The following is a 17537-nucleotide window of genomic DNA, read 5'->3' as shown; positions in this document are numbered from 1 at the left end:
TACTTATTATATGTATATCGGGGAACTTTATCATTTATATAAAATATTGAAGATATTGAAGTTTTTTTTCAGATGTAGTTGGAATTATTAAAATCTGAAATATTTCAAAAGCAAAAAAAAAAAAAAAATGTTAATGTTACTTATTATCGAAACTGGGAAAAAAATCTTATAGGATTTGGTGGATCCTTCTGGTTTTAGTGGGTCTGTGGTTAAAGGAACCCTTTCAGCTAAAAAGCATTCAGATGAAATATCAATAGAAGAGGTGTACTCACTTCTCTAATGGCCTGGGTCTTACACCTTCCTTCGTTCCAGCACTTCAACTTCTGAAAGACTCTTCGGCGTTCAACACTCCCAGGAGCGAAGAGAGCTTGACTCTCCATCACATGCTTTTGTTCCAAGTCTTTAACCCCCAATGTAATTGCCGAGTCTTCTTTTAGTAATGGAGGGTCTGAGGATGGAATCACAGCACTTGGCAGGAGACAAACTACTATACTACCGGAATGTAGAATTCTGAAGAGTTTTATGAAGACTGTGGTGATGAAATGGATGTAGGAGACACTGGCCACCATAGAGAGGAATATAATACCAACTATGATAGGGACCTTGCATTTGGAATTTTTTTTAAAACTGACAAGGTTATTCTAAATATTCACAATTACTTCAATCTGAACCTGATGACATTACATAGGATGAGTTGAGATGCTGAGCCATAAATTGCTGAATGGAAGAGATGGCTTTGTGAAGAAAGAACGGAGGAAAATTGATGAACATCATATGAGAGGAACATCTTAGAATGGACATTGTAGACCACACTCTTAGCGACTACTTAGTAATTGAGGGCATTTATGGGGTTTTACTCTCTCTGTTTGCACAGCAAATCCCTGAGAAGTGAAGAATTATAGCCTCTGAGGTGTCACCTCCAAGTTAGCAGCTCGCATATTCCCATCTTGACATGCTCTCTCTATCTAGAGTTCTTTATATAGGATTGTTACTCTCTAGGCCAGGGGTCTCCAAACTTTCTAAGCAAAGGGCCACTTTACTGTCCTTCAGGCTTTAGAGGGGCCAAACTGAGGCCAGTGGGAGTAGAAAATGCCCCATCAGTGATTTTCATTGGAGGAACAGTGCCTCATTGATGGTACTAGTGAGAGGAATAGTGCCCCATCATTGGTGTCAGTGGAAGGAATAGTGCCCCATTTTTTGTATCAGTGGGAGGAATAGTGTCCCATCATTGGTGTCATTGGGAGAAATGGTGCCCCATTGTTGATGCCAGTGGGAGAAGTGGTGCCCCATCATTGATGTGAGTTGGAGCAATAGTGCCCCATTGTTGGTGTCAGTGGGAGGAATGGTGCCCCATCATTGGGATTCATGGGAGGAATAGTGTCCCCTCATTGGTGTCAGTGGAGGAATGGTGCCCCATCATTGGTGCCAGTGGGAGCAATAGTGCCCCAAGGGCCAGATACAGGCAAGCAAAGGGCCACATCCACCCCCCCGGCCATAGTTTGGAGACCAGTGCTCCTGGTAGCTACCACTTGATCAAGGCAGTCCATAATGTGAGGCTTTGCCTTTGCAGAACTGGTTAGTCTCCTGCTAATGCGTAATCTGCCCCTCCAGCAGTTGTATATTGGACCCTATGCAATAGATCGTTGAGTGGTGCACTGGCTTCATAGATGGCAATATCTAGCTAAGCCACTCAGAAAGGCAAAGTATGCCTTCCCCAAGTAAAGCAGGTCCAAACAGTCTGGAGGCAATCCGACCTTGAGCTGATGTTTAAAACCAAACAATCAATCATTCTCAAACTTGTACCATCTTGCCCTCTTTTTGAAAGCAGTTGAACATTTATTCCCCCACCAGTACACATTTTTTTTTTCGGATTGGTCAATAGATCTACAGCTACTTGCCCCAAAAACAAGCTCACCACCAACTGTGTACTTCTCTTATTTATGGTGATCAGATGCCCTTTGGCCAAACCACCAAACCAACGCCAAGTTCCAATAGAATGGGCTCACCTACAATGGCTTCTGGATCCCACCACTATAGATGCCTTTGGCCTATACACTATGGATCCTCCAAACCAACACCAAGTTCCAATAGAATGGGCTCACCTACAATGGCTTCTGGATCCCACCACTGTAGATGCCTTTGGCCTATACACTATGGATCCTCCAAACCAACATCAAGTTCCAATAGAATGGGCTCACCTACAATGGCTTCTGGATCCCACCACTGTAGATGCCTTTGGCCTATACACTATGGATCCTCTTTATCCCCCAACGACACACTCTGGTGGAGGCATTGTGTCGCCCAACCGCTGAACTCTCAGGTCTCTATGAGACTCTGTATAAAGATCCATGCCATCTCAGCCATGCTACTGACAGGACATGCGATGTCCATCTACTGTACATGCTGCCCACTGTTTAGACCCCTCTCTGCTGCTAACAATGGGGTCTGCCTTACAATTTTTTCCATTATCCGCTTTTCTAGTCAGGTCCATCTCACCCGGCCCAATTTTGCGTGTTTATTCACGCTGAAAATGAAATGAGTTTATTTATTTCGGCCTGCAGGTGGAAGTGAAAAATCCATTTCTGAAATATCTGTCAATTTAGCTGCCCGCGGGCTAATTTAACGTGACCCAAGATCACGGCTGAGGTGAGGGTGCCGGAAAAGGGAGAAAAAAGCATGATCCAATTAGGAGGGGAAGTAAGGCTGTCCTCTAATCTGTAATAAAGAATTGATTTTTTTTCCTCTCTTGGATGAATATTATCTCTTAAATTGGTTTCATAGAGTGAGTGTTCCTGTGCGGCCAAGCATTTCACGGAAAGCCGTTCTATACCGTCAGCGATGTGATGTATATACAGTAGGCGACGCCTCCATAATCCAGATCCTGATTTTCTTCTTTTGTTCCATCTACTGCTCTAAGTATAAAAAAAGTCACATTGAGGTGTGATCACCAGAAATTTGTTATTCTAAATAAAAAGTGGACCTCTACTTCAAGGGCAAGTCTTCGGGCAACTGAAACTTTGGTTTTAGCTAGTTACTGTTAAGTTTAGTCAATCTCAAGGAGGGTCTGAACTCTGCACACTGTACCCAAAAACAAGGCAGAGAGCAAAGACAAGTCACCCGTATTGCCTGTGGATTTCCTTCTGCTGACTGTTGTCTGTATAGAAGCAAAAATCCTATCAAAAGAACAGGCTTTGCTTTTTCATGTCCCACTGATGGCTGATGACCTGATCGGGGTACATATAGAGAAGTAGAAAGCACAGATCCACAGAATGGATGAGGCAGAAGCAGGGAGATCTTTGCACTGCAGGTCCTCAGGTACAGCTTCCGCTCCAGCAAGGAGAACATTGAGCAGCACAGTAGCGACATCACCAAATCTCACTCCAAATCTGGTGAGACTAACGCAGCAGTGTCTTAGATGATCTCTTACTGCAGATATACGGCGACGAGGTTACAAAACCGGTGTCCCTAACTACAGGAGGCACACTTCTTTTTTTTTTCCTAGTAGGAATTAACTAGTTGCCACCCGCCCACCATCAAATGACGGCAGAGCGGCTCTCATTCTGGGACAATGTCATATGATGGCTTCCCAGAACGGCCGCTCTCACGCGCCCATGGGGGCGTGCGGCGATTGCGGCCATGCCGTGCTGCTAGGACATGGCGCCACCACGATATCTGTAATGAGCTGTGTCCGCGGCTCTTTAACCATGTTATCAGCTGTGTCCAATCACAGCCGGTCAATTTAAACATGGTGATGCCGGTAATTGGCTCTCCTCGTCTCACACTGGCAGTGTGTGTGGCGATGAGAGCCAATCAGCGGCATCTCCACACAGGGGACATCTACACACGTAATCAGGGCACTGATCATCACCAACTGTGTCACCAATCAGTGCCCACCAGTGACACCAATCAGTGCCCATTAGCAATGCCAGTCAGTGCTGGCTATCAGTGCTGCCCATCACTGCTGTCGATTAATGCCCATCAGTACCGCCTATCCGTGCTGCCTATCGGTGCCACCTATCAGTGCCCACCAGTGCCGCCTAACAGTGCGCATCAGTGCAGCATATTAGTGCCTCCTCATCAGTGCCACCTAATCACTGCCCATAAGTGCCGCCTCGTGCCCATAAGTGCCACCTCATCAATGCCCACCAGTTGAGCCTATCAGTGCCCATCAGTGCCACCTCACATAAATAGAGCTTTCTGTTGGTGGTATTTGATCATCTCTGGGGTTTTTTAATTTTTTGCGATATGAACTAAAAAAGACCGAACATTTTGACAAAACAAAAACAAAAATTTTTTTACTTTCTGCTACAAAACATATCCAATTAAAATATCCAATTAAAATATTAAAAAAAAAAATCAAATTGCTATGTACAGTATCCTTGGTTAAAAAAACAAGCAAAAAAATGTATATTGATTGTTTTGCATGAAAGTTATAGTGTCTACAAACAATGTCATATGACGGCTTCCCAGAACGGACGCTTTCGCGCGCCCGTGGGGGCGTGCGGCGATTGCGGCCACGCCGTGCTGCTAGGACATGGCGCCACCACGATATCTGTAAAGATATAGTAATGGCGGTGATCAGTTGCTTATAATAAGACTGCCATATGTTGGCAGCACTAAAAACTGTTGAACAATTCGGCATTCAGAATGTATCTATATGTCTCAATAGGACTAGATCTAGATACAATGTCTACTCAGTTTCACCATATTACAATATTGTTTACTTCAATTATTCCAATTATTCAACAGTTTTTAGTGCTTCCAAGCCAACATATGTACTGTGTGTGTATATATATATATATATATATATATATATATATATATATATATATATATATATATATTCATACAGTTATGTACAATTATTTTTATACTGTTATTGACTATGTTATGTACATTCAATAATTTATGACAATTTTGGTATGTGTGCATCCATATTATGTGTTATTACTTTATACACAATATGTACTTTTGTAATGCATTTATATTTAAATACCGGTATGTCATTAACCACTTAAGGACCGAGCCGCTTGCTGAGATGTGTTGTTTACAAGTTAAAAACATTTTTTTTGCTAGAAAATTACTTAGAATTTCCAAACATTATATATATTATTATATTATATATTATATTTTATATATATATATATATATATATATATATATATATATATATATATATATATATATATATATATTTTTTTTTTTTTTTTCTAACACCCTAGAGGATAAAATGGCGGTCATTGCAATACTTCCTGTCACACCGTATTTGCGCAGCGGTCTTACAAGCGCAAAAAATACACTTTTTTAAATTAAAAATAAGGAGAAAATTCAGGTAGTACTGAGTATTACCAATATAGCTGACTTTTTAGGCTAAGAAACAATAAAGAGAAAAACCTAATGAAAGCAATTAATTTTATTGAAATTTACATAGGATAATCACAAAAGGGTAAAGACATCATATACTGTGCATCTATATATATCTGTATATTTATGTGCAATGAGCCCTTGTGCGAATTAAAAATAAGACGTAAGTAAAGTAAAAGTAAAGTTAGCCCAATTTTTTTTTTTTTTTTACATTGTGAAGGATAATATTATGCAGAGTAAATTGATACCCAACATGTCACACTTCAAAATTGCGCCCGCTCGTGGAATGGCGACAAAACTTTTACCCTTAAAAATCTCCATAGGCGACTTTAAAAAAAATGTCTACAGCTTGCATGTTTTGAGTTACAGAGGCGGTCTAGGGCTAGAATTATTGCTCTCGCTCTACCGATCGCGGCGATACCTCACATGTGTGGTTTGAACACCGTTTTCATATGCGGGCGCTACCCATGTATGCGTTCGCTTCTGCACGCGAGCCATTGGATGTAAAATCACAGCGGGGGTGGGGGATTGCGCATGGGCACGCCCTAAACCCAGAAGCAGGAAGAAATGTACTTACTGACAGAGTCTCACTGTTACCCGAGCACGCAGTAAGCGGAAGGGACACAGACTTAAACAGTGGGCGGGAGCTGGAAGGTGCCACACTGAACGTGTCATTGGTTACTAGGATGCTGGTATCTCCACATCGCGGTGCGGGGGGGCAGGCTTTGTCGGCGGGTTGCAGGGACGTGCCCTGCATACGGCTGAAGGGTAATGAACTAAGCAGCAGAGCAGTAAGTCTGAGAACTCTATCCACTGAAAAAAAAGTTAGCACCCTGGTAGGTAAAAAAAAATGCAGTATTCCATTATTAAATCACATGCAGGGCTTTTTTTCACCAACTGTATGTAATGGTAAGGGGTGCTGGAGGGTCTATTGATGCTAGCGGGGATCTATTTTGGTAAGGGGGGTGTCTATTGTTGCTGGTGGGGGGCCTATTGTTGCTGGGGATTGGTCTTATATTGCTGGGAGGGTCAGTTATTGCTGGGAGAGATCTACTGTTGAGGGAGGGGGTCTTTTGATGCTGGCGGGGATCTATTTTGGTAAGGGGAGGTGTCTATTATTGCTGGTAGGGACCTATTGTTGCTGGGGGTGGGTCTTATATTGCTGGGGGGGGTCTTATATTGCTGGGAGAGATCTACTGTTGAGGGAGGGCGTCTATTGATTCTGGCGGGGGTCTATTTTGGTAAGGGGAGGTGTCTATTGCTGCTGGTGGGGACCTATTGTTGCTGGGGGTGGGTCTCTTTATTGCTGGGGGGGTCAGTTATTGCTGGGAGAGATCTACTGTTGAGGGAGGAGGTCTATTGATGCTGGCGGGGGTCTATTTTGGTAAGGGGGGTCTATTGTTGCTGGTGGGGGGCCTATTGTTGCTGGGGGTGAGTCTAATATTGATGCTGGCTGCTGGGGAGTCTATTGATGCTGGCTGTGGGTCTATTGTTGCTGGGGGCTCTATTGCTACTAGCTACAGACTATTTTCCTGCTTTTCTTGTTATCATTAACAAGTTTCATACAAATTACCCAGAACCCTAACATGATACTTGGTTCTGTATTCTCTAAAAGGGCAGTTCTGGGAGAAGGGTAGGGGGGGTGGAACCAAGGAAAGGTGATTGGAAGTGGGTAGGGGGTGGAGAAAAGGGATGACTTGGAAAGGGGGGAGTTCCTGCACCTATGCCCTGATCACATGCATACAGATATAAAACCCCAACGTGTTTCGGCCAAACAGGATGCTGGCGGTCCTAGAAACCAACTACAGATCGCGGGGCAGGCTTTGTCAGCCGCTTACAGGGACTTTCCCTGCATACGGCTGGCAGGTAATGGGTTAGCAGCAGTGCAGCAAGTCTGACTATCCACTGAAGAAAAAGTTGTCACTCTGGTAGGTCAACAAAATGCAGTAGTCCATTATTAACGCACATAAATACAACTTTAAAACTACCAACGCGTTTCGGCCTTTTCGGCCAAAACGCGTTGGTAGTTCTACAGCTGTATTCATGTGATTTAATAAAAAAAGACCACATTTTGTTGACCTACCCAAGCGCTGACTTTTTCTCCAGTGAATTGCGTCCTGCAGAGGCATGGGAAGGCCTCATAGTCTGAGCACCGGCTGCTCTGCAGCCATGAAGATTGAGAAGGTGGTGGTGCCGCTACACCCATTTCCACTTCAGTCTGAGGACACTAGCTGCAGGCTTTATAAAGCGTATTAGTGGGCCGGATTTTGGAGACCCCTGTCCCGGGGGCTGGAGGGAGTGCATGTGGAGAAGAAGTGGCTAAAAAAGACTGCAGGGGATCAGCAGCACTGAGATAAGAAATAGATTAATCCAATTATTTTTAATGGAGAAGAAAGGCAATTGTTTCCGATGCAAAGGGCACAGAGCAGACTAAGGTTTACATCTATTGGTAATGTGTTGCATGGTATGGAGGGGGGGGGACGGCAAAGCTCAATCACTGTGCAGCATTCCCAGGTTGCACAGCATGGACATGTAATGAGGAAATATCGCTGCCCCCTGTAATTACAAAACTGTACAAACAAACTAAAATGATTAACCCCCCACTGAGAAGATTGTTATGTTATTCTTTTCCTATAAAGAAAAAGTGAAAAAAAAATGAAATCGACATATAAAATGATCAAAGTCATCTGCGTTTTATGGAGAAATCGCCTCCCCAGCCCCCCACCCACACCTCGGCACTAATCACCTCGGCACACATTGTGCTCCGTATGGTAAATTTGGGAGCCGTTTGTGTTACCGGTGCCATAAATCTGCGCAGTAAATGACATTGGACAGTAATTGCGCGGTTGGACGGGAGGGGGTGAGCTGGGGGGGGGGCTCCTTTCCCCGGCAACGCTCACCATATTATGTGTTAGAGCCTCTAAAACTGACTGATGAGCCGTTTTATGAAGCAGGCGACGCACTCGGCTCCATTTTATCGGCTCTGACATCTTTCACAATGTATGATTGAGAGGGACTTAATGCTTGTGTTTTCATGAACAAATCGGAGAGTCGTCAGGCGGGCCGGGGTGGAGGTGGGGGGGGGGAGGGGGAATAAAACACAAGAACAGATTTTTGGGTGAGACGATGATATAAAAAGTGTCCAGGGTTCAGCGTCTGCCGAGGTCTGGAGCGGCCCGGTGGGGCAGGAGATCGGGCCGGAGGTCCATCCAGGCCAGTTCTGGGCAGACTTCATAGAGGTGTGCTCACATCTCACTGTTACGCTCATCAAGGATTTTGCTGGGCTTAGTCAATACCTCACCATAATTCTTTAACCAGACCTCTAAATCTCGAGCAGGAACACTCTCATTAGTGAGAATAATTGTGATTTTTTTTCACTGTAGACCTTTGTGAAACCGCCACTGGGGCCAGACCTTCCCATTCGGGTCTTGACCTGCACCGAGCCTCATATCTCTCCCAGAACAGGTCAAGACCCTCTGGCCTGGTGAAACTAATAGTATATTCCCGGCTCCCAGCAACATGTATTAGGGCATACAGATCGTTTGCCCCAAAACCCATCTCCAAAATCATGTCCACCACCACACGCCGTGCTGGAGGGATTGCACCACCTTCCCATTTAAGAATCACTACATTTCGTCTCGGACCCCCAGCAGAAACCAGAGACCCAAGACCAGATCCTGGGGTGCTCAAGGTGGTAGGTCGCAGGGGGAAAACCCTCTTGGGGGCGGAGCTACCAGGAGCAGAGCGTACCACCTGGGCAAATGTAGGCTTATCAGGGCCAAGGCCCCACACTGATGTAACATTAGTCTGTACATTACAATTATTATTATTATCTGCTGGAATGGAGTTGGTAGGACTGTCCATCACACTTGTGCTGGGAAGATTCTTATCAGTCACACAAACATTCACATTCCCATCAGGAATAGTCACAGTTTCTGATGTAATACCAGCTGTCTCCTGAAGCTGTGCTGTAGAGTCCTCAGCAGCTGTGGGGCAAACAACTTTAGACTCAGCTAAAGGGGGGTTAATTGGTTCTGTTGAATCTTGTAGTTCCTCTGCAGGAATGTCATTTTTTAAATGCATTTTTTGCTGCACTGCAGCATCAGCAGGTACAGCATTGCTACACATGGGATTAGCAGCCTGATTGTCACTGGGCACATTGTCTGTATCAGTCACAGTGTTCACAAAAACAGTTTTATGCACCACATGAGGCTTGACAGGCTTTACCTTGTCAGGCACATTATCTGTAATGTCCTCCTCATGAAATACCAACTGATCACCCCGCATAGGAGACTCCATTGCTTGGATTACCCTGAGCATGCCTCCTGAGTCCTGGGAAGGCATGGGGCTGCTTACCTCTCCCTGAGGGGGCAGGGGGTCTGAACTGGGGGTCTCCTCCTCCACCTCCATTTTTGTCATCCTGGCAAACCTTCGGTCATTGCAGAATTTTTCCTTAAAGGGCCCATCTCTGCCTTCCATCATGGCCACAATGGTCTCCTGGTGTTCAACCCGGACCTTGGCCAGTTGGATCTCCGGATCCATGGACCCACGTCTCTGGCTATGCAAGCCCTCACACTGTCTTCTCAAGCGCTTCACCTCCGCTCTCAGTTTATAGAGCTTGTCTCTCTCCCTATTCAGGACCTTAATCCCGGCCACCACTCACTCCTGAATTGCCTCTGAGCCTTCATCCTCACCAGGGGCAGAGAGATCACAAGCCACGGTTTGCACAGGGGCAGGCATGTCACCTGATGGCCCAGGAGATGGCTGGGAGCCTCCAGCAGGAGAGGCCCTGCTGGCCTCCATGGCTTCCCCAGAAAGGAGCCAGGAGAGCTGGGAGAGATTTCCTCACCACTCCCCTCTCACACGGATCACCTGCAGCAGCTCCAGACAGCTTCCTCCTGACACACCTGTGCTCCAATGATGGGTGGGGCACTATTCCTCCCACTGACACAATGATGGGGCACTATTCCTCCCACTGACACCAATGATGAGGCACTATTCCCCCTACTGATACCAATGATGGGACACTATTCTTCCCACTGATACCAATGATGGGACACTATTCCTCCCACTGATACCAATGATGGGACACTATTCCTCCCACTGATACCAATGATGGACACTATTCCTCCCACTGACACCAATGATGGGACACTATTCCTCCTACTGACACCAATGATGAGGCACTATTCCTCCCACTGACACCAATGATGAGGCACTATTCCTCCCACTGATACCAATGATGGGACACTATTCCTCCCACTGATACCAATGACGGGACACTATTCCACCCACTGATACCAATGATGGGACACTATTCCTCCCACTGATACCAATGATGGGACACTATTCCTCCCGCTGATACCAATGATGGGACACTATTCCTCCCACTGACACCAATGATGGGGCACTATTCCTCCCACTGACACCAATGATGGGATGCTGTTTCTCCCACCTACACTGAAGAAGGTTCAGGAGGTCAGTATTTTCAATGTGAAACCACAATCAGAAACACGAGGACATGACCTCAAACTGGAGGATAAAAAAAAGTAAAAAGTATTATTTTACTGAAAGGGTAGTTGATCATTGGAATAAACTTCCGGCAGAGGTAGTGAGTCAGCCAACAGTAAATGGATCTTAATATGCTTGGGACACATATAGATTTATACTAAGTCAATGAAAAAAAAATGTCAAAAAAATTAATTAAGAAAGGGCAGACTCAATGGACCACTTGGTCTTTTTTCTATGTTTCTATTGGAGATTACAGCGGTTTTATATTTTTATTTTTTTGTCAAGTTACTTTAACTGACATACACGGATCAAGGTTTATGCCTTTGATCTGCAGATTATTATTAAACAGTAGATAGAGAGATACAAAATAACATTGTTACTTTTCTATCTCCTGTCTGATAAATGTTACTTTGTATCATTTTCTGCCTTAACAAGGTTTTTAACCACTTCAGCACCAGAAGGTTTTACCCCCTTAATGACCAGGCCATTTTTTGCGATACCGCACTGCCTTATTTTAACTGCCTTATTTTAACAGACAATTGCGCTGTCATGCGACGCTGTACCCAAATAAAATTGTTCTAATTATTTTTCCCACAAATGGAGTTTTTTTGGGTAGTATTTCATCACCTCTGTGGTTTTTATTTTTTGCGCTATAAACAAAAAAAAGAGCGACAATTTTGACAATTTTTTACTTTCTGCTTACTTTCTGCTATAAAACATATTCAATAAAAAAAAAAAATCAAATTTTTTCATCAACTTAGGCCAATATATATTCTGCTACAAATTTTTGGGAAAAAAAAATCCCATTGAAGTGGTTGTATACTCGCCAGAACAAAAAAAAATACAAAAATTACAAAAAAAAACCCCCCTGTAAGGCAAGGGCATAATGAGCTAGTGAACTAGCAGCGCATACTAGCTCATTATGAAATACTTACCTTAGAATGAGGCGTTGGTATCTCACCCGGTCCATGCCGAGGGAGCTGATATTTTGCCCTCGGCGTGCCTTCTGGGTTCGCGGCTCCGGCGCTGTGAGTGGCCGTAGCCACGATGACGTCAGTCCTGCACATGCGCGTGGGGGTTTTCTTCCCGGCAAGGTCCGGACCTTCAGACGGGCCTTCACAGTGCACGCGCCACTGACTTCAGTGGCTGCATGCAAAGTAAATACCTCCTAAACCGTACAGGTTTAGGAGATATTCATTTTACCTATAGGTAAGCCTTATTATAGGCTTACCTGTAGGTAAAAGTTAATCATTTGGGTATACAACCGCTTTAAGTGCATATTGATTGGTTTGCGCAAAAGTTATAGCGTCCACAAACGATGGGATATTTTTATGGCATTTTTATTTATGTATTTATTTTTTACTAGTAATGGCAACCTGCAGTGATTTTTAGTGTCGCAACATTGCGGCGGACAAAATTGGACACCTAAAGGACACTTTTGACACTTTTTTGGGAGCCAGTGACACCAATACTGTGATCGGTGCTAAAAATATTACTGTACTAATGACACTGGCAGGGAAGGGGTTAACACCAGGGGCAATCAAAGGGTTAAATGTGTCCCGGGGGGGGGGGGTTGCTAACTGTGCTAAAGGAATAGAATGACTGAGGGAACACAGAGATCCATGTTCCTGCTTAGCAGGAACAGAAGAACTGCGTCCTCCCTTGTCAGAACGGTGATCTGCCTTCTGTGCGCCGTTATGCCTCTCTGGGGAATGATTATGGGTGGCGGGCAGACATTGGGTCTGCCAGACCTGCTGATTGGCTGCCCCTCTGTCCAATGGGCACATGCATCCAGCGGCACACACGCGCCCACAGTGTCTATTTGTCTATTGCACGAAATGACGTACCCGTGATGTCACTGCAACAGTATATATGCTGTAGGTGTTGCAGTGTCTTTAAGTGGTTAAACGATGTTGCTTTCTCCATCTCCCACCTGAACAATGTTTTTATACAATGATACTTTGTATGTATCATCTGCCTAAACAATGTTTATTTATAATCACACACATAGGTTGGACTTGATGGACTTGTGTCTATTTTCATCCTCACCTACTATGTAACTATGTTACTTTGTATCTATCTTCTGCCTGATCAATGTTTATAAACTTTGACAGCAGCAGCTTCTACAGCTTCTGCATTTAAACAGCAATTCTCAGCTCTGATTTTGAGACCCAGGAATCGCCAGCAAGTACAAAGGGCAGGAGTGGCAGTGGGGCTGAAGGACAGGTTATACTGTACATGCCCTGTGTACGCTGATATAATTTATTGTCAGGCCTATGTATCATTTCAGTCTTCAATTGATTGAATGTGCAGGTTCTGGAAAAGCCATCCACATTCTGGCTTCCCTACACAGTCAGCTTTTTACCTCCAACAAGCATAATGGGCTTTTAGACATCACTGGCTGCATGCTTTTTCCAGGTCAATGGCTCTATAGTTAGTGAAGCCAGGATAAGGATGACAACATGGAAACCTCATCCAACCAGCTACCGTAGCTCCCTTATTCTTGTTTTGCCCCCCCAGGATCATCCCTCTCTATGACAGCTAGAATGGGACACTCCATGGTTCCCAGTTGTATTTGCTACAAAAGATTTGTGAAGCATACTTTCAGTGTGTGAACATTCCAACGGAATGTGACCAGCTGAGATCTGAATCGGTGCAACAAGATGTTCCTCTAAACAGACAGTCCATCTTCCTTAGATGTTCCTCTAAGCAGACACGCCATCTTCCTTAGATGTTCCTCTAAGCAGACACTCACTCTGAAGGACCGCACAAAGTTTCCTTTGCTTATCTGCCGCTACGGTGGTGTTCCTCATCCCTTCAAGTACAATCACTCAGATTTTGTGGTAAATCTCAATGATGGGGCATGAAATACGAAGAGCGTTCTGTGACGGCTACGTGACGAGATGCAGAATCTGGATTTCTTCATATGCGCGACGCCATGAAAAATGATAAATGGACCTTCTGGGTGGAATATCTAACTTAGGCCCCATTCACACCTGAGCGTATTGTTTTAAGGCAAAAAGTTGTGCATTTTTACAAAGTTTTTGCCGCGATTTTTTACAGGTCAAAAAGTCACCAATGTAAAAAGCAGAAAAACGCCCAAATCTGCCCGAATTGAGCTACAAAAAAAGCTCCAGAACTTTTTTGAGCTTCAGGCGTTGGGCTTCAGGCGACATGGAGTGGAGATGTGAACTATCTCCATAGAGAATAATCAATTTTTTCCTCCTCCAGCGTTTTGGAGCTTCAGGCTTCAAGCTACAAAATGCTGAGGTGTGAATGGGGCCTCACTGTTGGCATCTACCACTGCTATACCAAAAAGGAATTATTGCCCACACCAATTTATAAAATTATATTATACAAAAACTACACCAACAGATCACCCATGCTCAACCATGGCCTGCCAAGGAGCAGAGGAACCGGTGACCTGGCTTCAGTGTCTCCACACTTATGCAACTTCAACATTCAAGATGAGATCCAACCGGCAAGCCAGTATCCTCAGCATGATGTAACTTTTATTGGCTACATGGTCAATACAAAATGAATACACCAACGCGTTTTGGCTGTCATGCCTTAATCATGCTATGATTAACCCCCCTCAATACCGGGCACTTTCACCCCCTTCCTGCCCAGGCTAATTTTCAGCTTTCAGTGCTGTTCGAATGAGAATTGCGCTGTCATGTCACACTATACCCATATGACATTTTTATCATCTTTTTTTACACAAATAGAGCTCTTTTTTGGTGGCATTTAATCACCACTGTTTTTTTTGGGGGGGTTTTTTTTTGCTAAATAAATGAAGAAAGACTGAAAAGGTAGAAAAAAAAAAAAAACATTTCTTAATTTCGGTTATAAAATTTTGCAAATAAATCTTTCTTTATAAATTTTAGGCCAAATAGTATTCTGCTACATTTCTTTGGTGAAAATAACTCGAATCAGTTATTAGTCTGTAGGAAAGTTCTAGAGCAAACTATGGGATATATATCTGAAAATCGATCAATCCTGATGTACTAAGAGGCCTCTCTCATTTCATGAGGCCTGAAAATGGCAGGAGTTTTTTGAAGTGGTAATTTTTTGTTCCAATTTTTTGTAAAAAGAAAGAAAAAAAAAATCACAATTTTTTTCTTTTTTTATAACATACGGTCACCAGGGCAGGACAGCGTCATCATATAAGTGACTGTTACCATAGTAACCCTGTACTACTCTGAGGAAGTGATCAGAATTTTTTTTACACATTATTGCTTTTATACCAATTTTGTTTTTTTTGTTTTTTTACAATTTTTTTTAAACACACTGTGACCAGAGCAATACACAGTTACCATAGTAACCATGTACTACTCTGAGGAAGTGTTCAGGATTTTTTTTTTTTTACACATTATTGCTTTTATACCAATGAATTTAATTGGTATAAAAGCAACAATTTTTATTAAATGAAACGGATTCATTCAGTGTGTATTGTTGCGATTAGCTGTGATTTGCCACAGCTAAACACATGGTACAGATGGGCTGCGATTGGCCCTGTCTGTACCATGTGATCACTGTGACCAATCATGGCTAGCAACACAATTGTACACAATAGATGGCCAAAGACGTTACATAGAGCCAAAATAAGTTAATAAAATCTTAAAAAGTTAAATAAAAAAAAATAATAATAAAAAAAACAAACACTCACAGTGGTATGTTGCATAGAGGACTGTTGAAAAAGCATATTTCAGCCGCCATCTTTGCCTTAGCGCCATCCAAGTTGGCCTTTATTGGTCTTTTTTCATTCTTCTGGTTCCCCTTTGAAACTTTTGAATATTTCTTCAGGGCAGTTTTAAAAATGCATTTTAAATAAAGAAGTCCACATACCATTGTATTAGTTGTCCTGGTTAAGGAACGATTATGTTTTCTATTATTCTGTATAAGAGAGATGGAAAAGGTCAGTATTATTTATATGTATTTTATTTTGAATTTTTTATATCTTGCAGACATTGATGAATGTGCACTAAGGACGCACACCTGCTGGAACGATTCTGCCTGCGTGAACCTTGAAGGTGGCTTTGACTGTCTCTGCCCGTCGGGACCGTCCTGCACCGGCGATTGCCCCCACGATGATGGGCTGAAGCGCAACGGGCAAGTCTGGACTTTGAAAGAGGACCGCTGCTCGGTGTGCTCCTGCAAGGTAACATTTCACGCTCTCCGTCCATTCAGGGGGGGGGACCTTTCATGTTCTACTAAAACCTCCACCCAGACTGTGCACACTGAACTATTTATATATTCTGAACAAGCAGTGAAAGCATTTTAACCAGTTCAGCAATTTTTACATTTCTGCAGATGGACCTGTTTATTCAGCAATAAGTTTGTCTAAGAAAAAAAAAAAAAGAAGAATATATGCATTTCTTTGTTATCTTAAAGTGATTGTAAACGATCACCTTGTAAAACAACCCATTCCGTTTAAAATAGAAATGAAATACAAAACATTTTTTTAGATATATATAAAAAAAGAAAAAAAAACACATTATAAATAACTTTTTTTTTTTTTTTTTTAACAAGTGATCACATTCCCTCCATTCTCAGCTGCTTAAGAGCTGGGGGGAGGAGAAGCAGCAGCACACTGAGCTTCCCAGTGAATGGCTGTGCAGCGGGACAAGTCTGATCACTGGAGCAGAGCAGGCTGATTTCCCAGCATACCTGGAGAACTGACCACGGGTGTGCTCTCCTGCTTAGTGTGGTCAGTTTTCAATAGGAAAGCAGAGGGATTGGCAGGATCACCAGGGATGTCACACAATGGAAGCAATACAAAGAGAAAAGGAGACTTTCTCATACAAGTACATGGTACAGCAGGCACATATCAGGAGTATGAAGTGTTGGGGTAACAACCTCATTAAAGTGATTGTAAGGGTTTGTTTAAAAAAAAAACAAACAAAAAAACAACATACATATCATACTTACCTCCACTGTGCAGCTCGTTTTGCACAGAGTGGCCCCGAACATCCTCTTCTGGGGTCCCCCGGTGGCTCTCGCGGCTCCTCCCCGCATCAGATAACTCCCTAGGAGAAGTGCTCTCCCGGGGGGGGTTACCTTGCGGGGCGTGCTCCCGAGTCCAGCATTTGGCGTCCATAGAGGCCGAATGCAGGACTCGGCCCCACCCCCCGGCGCCCGTGTCATTGGATTTGATTGACAGCAGTGGGAGCCAATGGCTGCGCTGCTATCAATCTATCCAATCAAGAGCACCCCGGGCAGAGAGACAGCGTGTCCCCGCCGAGTCAAGTTCTAGAGCTCAAGTAAGTAAAATGGGGGGGGCTGGGGGGCCGGTCACTGCCAGGTGTTTTTTCACCTTAATGCATAGGATGCATTAAAGTGAAAAAACATAAAGGTTTACAACCCCTTTAAGTAATAATACAAACATGATATATAGTCTGACAAAAAATATATTTTTTTAAGCAATTCATTAGACAAACAAAAGTAACAAAAAAACAAAACAACATTTTTTTTTTTCTATTTTGATTATAGTTAAATACATTTTTGTTACTGTTGAGTGCAAATATAAAAGTCTGGCATGCGGCACTGCAAAGTTATGTACAAACAAAAGAGGGTTTTTTTTTTAATTTGTGCGATTTTATTGGGGTACTAACAAAATTAAACAAAATTTTAAAAATTGACAAAATAAAAATCAAAAACGT

General features: G+C 43.3%; 1 protein-coding gene across 2 annotated transcripts in view; it reads left to right on the top strand.

Moving 5' to 3' along the window:
• Positions 1-17537, top strand: part of NELL1 (neural EGFL like 1) — a 1046888-nt gene that overhangs the window by 974565 nt on the left and 54786 nt on the right. For both annotated transcript variants that reach the window (XM_073604029.1, XM_073604030.1), the window contains one exon: positions 15843-16036. In XM_073604029.1, the coding sequence (XP_073460130.1) occupies positions 15843-16036 (194 nt within the window). The remainder of the gene's footprint in view (positions 1-15842; positions 16037-17537) is intronic.

The sequence above is a fragment of the Aquarana catesbeiana genome, linkage group LG11, assembly GCF_042186555.1.
Source record: "Aquarana catesbeiana isolate 2022-GZ linkage group LG11, ASM4218655v1, whole genome shotgun sequence".
NCBI classification, from domain to species: domain Eukaryota; kingdom Metazoa; phylum Chordata; class Amphibia; order Anura; family Ranidae; genus Aquarana; species Aquarana catesbeiana.
Note: the sequence above shows the minus strand (reverse complement) of the source record. Positions and strands in the feature narration are given on the sequence as shown.